The 6,000-nt window shown below is 37.5% G+C and overlaps 1 protein-coding gene across 1 annotated transcript in view; it reads left to right on the top strand.

The window, feature by feature from the left end:
• Positions 1-623: 623 nt before the first annotated feature.
• The window catches only part of LOC108676465, a 34,024-nt gene continuing 28,647 nt past the window's right edge, over positions 624-6,000 (top strand). Inside the window, exons 1-4 of the mRNA XM_018164536.2 lie at positions 624-806; positions 1,978-2,113; positions 3,442-3,564; positions 4,978-5,122. Of these exons, the coding sequence (XP_018020025.2) occupies positions 771-806; positions 1,978-2,113; positions 3,442-3,564; positions 4,978-5,122 (440 nt within the window). The 5' untranslated portion in view covers positions 624-770. The remainder of the gene's footprint in view (positions 807-1,977; positions 2,114-3,441; positions 3,565-4,977; positions 5,123-6,000) is intronic.

Raw genomic sequence — 6,000 nt, 5'->3', positions numbered from 1 at the left:
CCCCACTTTCGATAAAGAACGCCCTGCGCCACACTGCTACCTCTCCTTCGTAGAAATGGAATCACGGCTGGCAAATCCATAAAACCACGGCTCGAAAAATTCAGTCGCGGCTCGCCAAGTAGATATATTCCATACTAGCTGTAGTGTATGACTATGAGTGGTATTAGCCTAGGCTAGTTTTGTTAGAAAAGATGCAGGTTATTCCCTTTCCCGATATTATAAAGTTTGGTGTTTTCCGTGTTTAGTGAGTACTAATACTCTATGTACTGTGTAGTGTGTACAGAATGTACTTTGGTAAATGGTAATAGTCCTAGACTAGCCTAAGGGCTCAGAAGGCTAATGGCCTAAGCCGCCTAATACTGGCTAATAGCCTAATAGTGGCTAATACTGTAATACAGTAATATGGTTAATGGTACTGTATGTGGCATACAGCGTACTACCTGCACTCCTGCAAGGCTGCAGTACCTAGTGCTAGTACTAGTAGTACTATCTGAAACTGAAAGACTGAAGCAAATGAAATAATGAATGAAGCCATGAAGGAAATGAATATAGGTAGTTTAAACTTATTCACAATGAATGAATAGCATTTTCTAGTAATTAATGGAATTACCTTTTCCTTTTTCAGGTGAACTTTTTTATAGTATATTTACCTTCAGATTTTGCTTTCAACTGTCCAAGCCTAGCAAGTAGCAACGCTGCAAAAGAATTATTTTACCAAGTTTTATATTACTTAATTATTTTAGAAATTTCTAGCATTTTTAGTAGTAAAAATGGCAGCTTCTCTGAAACAAATGAAGGAAATTAGGGTAAGTATTTATATACACTTATACAGAGTTATTATGAAAGTAATGAGCATGATGTTATTGTGATGCAACAATAGATGGCATGGCCACAGCACAGTCAAACTGGCTGGGGATTGTGGTGGGGGATATGCCCTTTCAGTGCATCCAGTCCAGTTGTCAGTTGAGTTTGAACAGTATGAGCAGGGAAACGAGCCTCTGTGTGAAGTGTGTTTTAGACTTTTGTAACATAGCATGATGGAGCATTAGCTGGAACAACAATATGCCATAAAGTTTTGCTTGAGGCTTGGAAGAAATGCAACCAAAACATTCCAGATGCTGCAAGAAGCCTTTGTGGATGACTGCATTTCAAGATCACAATCTGGGAAGTAGCACAAGGCGTTCAAGGTGGGCCGGGAGGAGGTTGCCAACAAACCCCGTTCTGGATGCCAACCCCAACTGAAGAGAATGTGGATCGACTGTGCAAACTGCAAAGTTTTGCAATCAAAATGATGATCATTGTCTTCTTTGACATCCAAGAAATAGTCCATTGTGAGTTTGTAGTACCGCAAGGAGCCAAGGACCAACTGTAAACTCACCTTTTCCACATACAACACCATGTTACAATGTTCCTGAAGGCATTCCGGTCGAGGAGTTTCAGGGTGCCTTTCAGGCATGGCAAACACATCTCCGCAAGTGTATTGATGCAGGAGGAATGTATTTTGAAGAATACTGAACATTTGTACAAATTATGATCAATAAATGTTATTTTCCAGAAAATGCTCATTACTTTCATAATGCACCCTGTATGTTTTGATGTATAATATATTTTTTGAATGTAGTTGTAGATGGGTGAAATTGACTTAAGTTGAGTGGCATCCACAAGCACAGACATTTTTGTCTTATCCACTGTCCACCCATGGCTTCTGCACAATTTTTCAGGTTACCTTCAGACTAAATTAAAATCCTTGCCATGTGGAAGACTTTAATTTTTTAGTGAAAATGTACAGCTCCAAACAAGTTTCAATCTGAAATATCATTCAGAGTTTTCTGGAAATTATGAATTCAAATTATTTGCCTAGCAATTTCCAAGAATCACAGGCAAGAATGTACCATTTCTCTTAGGCCACTTACGTATGTTTGAGTGATTTTGAAGGATGTAGCTAGTTATACTTTATTCATTCTTATTAAATTTCAGGTTAAAGTCTGTGTCATTGGCTGTGGTATCAGTGGTGCTGCTGCAGCTGGAGAGCTTGTAGCTGCGGGCATGAAAGATGTCATTGTACTGGAGGCAGCAGGGCGTTATGGTGGCAGAGTTCACACTATAAAACATGGTGAGTGTGGACAACAAAGTGTACCTATGTTAATTTAGCAACTCCTAACTTGATGATTTAATCCTAATTTGTATTGGTGTTTGAAATAATGGAATTACCATACTATTCAATGAACTCAAGCAAAGTTTAACCATCAACCTCAGAAGTTTTTCTTGGAATGTTCTTCTAATGGATTTTGTTTTGGATTTCTGATCAAAAGTATATTTGTTGGAGTACTGCTGTGATCTGATTGATGGATACACTTTAATCTCGGCTAATCAACATCAAGGTTTCGAATTTGCTGCCTATGGCCAAGCCCAATAACAGAGCTAGGAGTCTCATTCCATTTGCTTGTGGCATATTTTAGTCAAGTGTCGTGCACTGATAGCAGACTTTGAGAGAAAACAATCTGTTTATATGCAAAAGTATCAAGGTATAGAATATAGATAAGATGAAAGACCCAAAAAAGTTTCTACAAAACTTGAATCACCAAGTTTAGGAATTATTGCTATTATAGTCACTAAGTTCAGGAATTATTGCTATTGTACCGTAGTCACTAAGTTCAAGAATTATTGCTATTATAGTCACTAAGTTCAAGAATTATTGCTACTATAGTCACTAAGTTCAGGAATTATTGCTATTATAGTCACTAAGTTCAAGAATTATTGCTATTATAGTCACTAAGTTCAAGAATTATTGCTATTATAGTCACTAAGTTCAGGAACCTCACGCCTTACATTACCGTAATTTTGAAACCTTGGACTTGTCACAAGACCTTCCGCCCCTTGTGGGTGATGAATAATTGAGACCTTCCACCTTTTATGGTGATGTTCATCTTGACTTTCGGTGCGAGATAGCTAAATAGCTGAAGCGCTAGTAAACATTTGGCCACTAAACTAACTAACTAACTTGTCACATGACTGCAACACGACTGATGCCACTAAATTTTTATAACTTGCCAAGACTCTTGAGTAGCTAATAGGTAACTAATAATCCATAGAATCTCTACTTTCATGCATTTGTGCAGTTGCACTTTGAAATGTTAACTTGAATTTGGAGATCTCTTGTTTCAAGCTGATCATTTACATTCTAGTCTTTTGTCAATTTTCAAATATTTCTAATCCAAAATATGTTTTTTACTTTGTCCATGGATCTTTTTTATTATGGTTCATGCAATGCCAAACTAGTAGTATTTAATATCTTTATTTTTACAAATTGTCACCGTCATATTTCATTTCATTTGGCCATATTTGAACACCATAAAACCAGTTTACTACGGTAGTCATATATGAAGTAATATTTCAATATTAAGCATCTAGGTTAAATTTAAACAATTGTATATGTTTCAGGAGACTCACACTTGGAGATGGGAGCTAACTGGTTACATGGAGAGAAAGGCAACTGCGTGTACGAGTGGGCCAAGAAAAACTGCCCGCAACGGCTCCTACAGGAATCTGAGCCCGTCATGCTCAGTGAGTCTAAATATCATTAGTCTGCTTAAGTTGCAAGTTCACTAATAATTCAAAAACAAATAAAATACCAAATAAATTCACTCTATCTGTTTCAATTTTTACTACCTGATTGTACATGTTTTCTATACACTTTTTGAACTGACAATGGTGCTGTTCTCAATAACATTTCTTAGAAGATATGATGAAGTTTCTGGAATCAAATAATTTTTTTTTCTTGCTTTTAAATTTTGGACTCTGCACCTTTCTCTTTTTCTGAAAGTCTTTGTATGCATTTTCCTTAATCCTTGATACTGTTTTAATTATACTGGTGGCATATGAAGTGGAATAAATAAATAATTTGTTTGTAGGTGGTAAGCATCTTTTTCTCATTTTTCATTCATCAAAGACAAGCCATAATAATAATAAAAGCTTTGTGCCAATTAGATATAAAAACATAGAAAATACTTGTGCTTTAGGGGAATTTCATACCTATTTTGAGACGGGACAAGATTTCTGTGAGAAAATCATCGCTAATATGTAGGTATATTCCTGATTTCAATACTATTTCAACAAAATGGTATCAGATGAGTTTATATTTAACAGATTGTATATGAATTTTTTTCAATGGTAGATAGCGAGACAAATATAACTGAGTCCACATTGCAGTCCAGATATTTTAGGTCTGCCATAACAGGAAGTTTTGCTAAGTTAGAATGATGACTCATGTTATAGTATTTTTCTAAGCCACACAAAAAATTTAATTTTGGATTGAGTAGTATTTTATATTTTTAAATTATTTTATTGTGATGCTATTCAAAACATAGTACCATGGTTATGTTCATCCACAAGGAGCATTGTAGACTCGTGAAAATGTGATCAAGTCAAAAATAATTTGTGATCAGTTATTATTTGCAAAGTTATAAATTATTTCTTATTGTTTAAAATTATATTCCATTCATATTTTATGAGCCATATCTGAGAGGTTAGGATTTTCAAGCTTAAATAGTTTATTTGAATAAATATGGGAGTTAGATAAATCGTTTTGGAATATTGCAGATATAAAAGACATTGCCTTATGTTGTCAAGATCTTGCCTCTTGCTTGAGTAGAAATATTAATAATATTAAAATTCTTGTTTGAGGGAATCATTTTTCTCTTCCTTTATGAAGAGCCTTAATTTGCCTATAGTCTGTTGACTGCAAGTTATTAACCTCTCTTTAAAATTTGCCTCTGAGATTTTATCAAGATTTAGTGAAGGCCACCAGATTTATTATTGAAAATATTTGCTTTGATTAACATCTAACTGAGACTTGCCGTTTTGTGTCAATTTATTACAAGTACATGTGCATTGCAGGTAAAGACAAGTACATGTGCGTTGCAGGTAAAGACAAGTACATGTGCGTTGCAGGTAAAGACAAGTACATGTGCATTGCAGGTAAAGACAAGTACATGTGCGTGGACCCCCACGGTGCGGTGTTACCCACGGACTTGGCTGCCAGCATCGAAGACGCCATCGACGAGCTCGAGAATGAAGATCTGTCGGACTGTGAAGGATCACTTGGGGAATACTTTGAAGAACAGTGAGCTAATGCGTTAATAGTGCTGTGAATATACATTAATGTTGGATAAAGCATGCATTAGTATTGAAGTAAATAGAGGGGCGCATGCCGGAGGCCAGCTCTGCTCAATGTCACATTTGGTTCTTACTCACTTTTGTGGGTAAGAACGCCAGAGGGCATAGCTGCCTATGAAGTCAACTGCTTAGAACTATAGTTCCGCGTGTCCACAGCCCACCACTTGAGCATGCTAAAGGTAGTCATGGCCATACTGCAGCTGGCCAAACCACTTCTGGCCTAACATCTTCTTGCCTAACTTCGTCTGGCCTAACATCTTCTGGCCTAACATCTTCTGGCCTAACTTCGTCTGGCCTAACCTCTTCTGGCCTAACCTCTTCTGGCCTAACCTCTTCTGGCCTAACTTCTTCTGGCCTAACTTCGTCTGGCCTAATCTCTTCTGGCCTAACTTCGTCTGGCCTAACTTCGTCTGGCCTAACTTCTTCTGGCCTAACTTCGTCTGGCCTAACCTCTTCTCGCATAACCTCTTCCGGCCTGAGGTCTGCTCAGCCTTGTTACAAGTTTTCACTTGAAACAAACCTGAGCAGACATAACCTAGCCTCATTGGCTGCAGGAAGTTTGAAAGGCGGTCAGCGTGAATAGGTTATGCCCGAGTAAGTGCCATCGGATGCAAAATTGCCTGCTTATGAGCGAGCATGCTTAAGTATTGGCTGAAAACCTATTATGTTGTTATCTTTAAGCAGTGTGTTACTGTTCTAGATTACGGAGTTCTAGCGTATTCAGCGGCTGATGGTTGATGGCTGATAAAAGTTATTGCATGATGAGGCTGGGCGCTGGCTCCAGGGCTCATTTAAGAGTTGAATTTTTGACCCATGGATGCGCCC

The sequence above is a fragment of the Hyalella azteca genome, unplaced genomic scaffold, assembly GCF_000764305.2.
Source record: "Hyalella azteca isolate HAZT.00-mixed unplaced genomic scaffold, Hazt_2.0.2 contig11629, whole genome shotgun sequence".
Classification (NCBI taxonomy): Eukaryota; Metazoa; Arthropoda; class Malacostraca; order Amphipoda; family Hyalellidae; genus Hyalella; species Hyalella azteca.
This window is presented reverse-complemented; position numbering and strand designations above follow the sequence as displayed.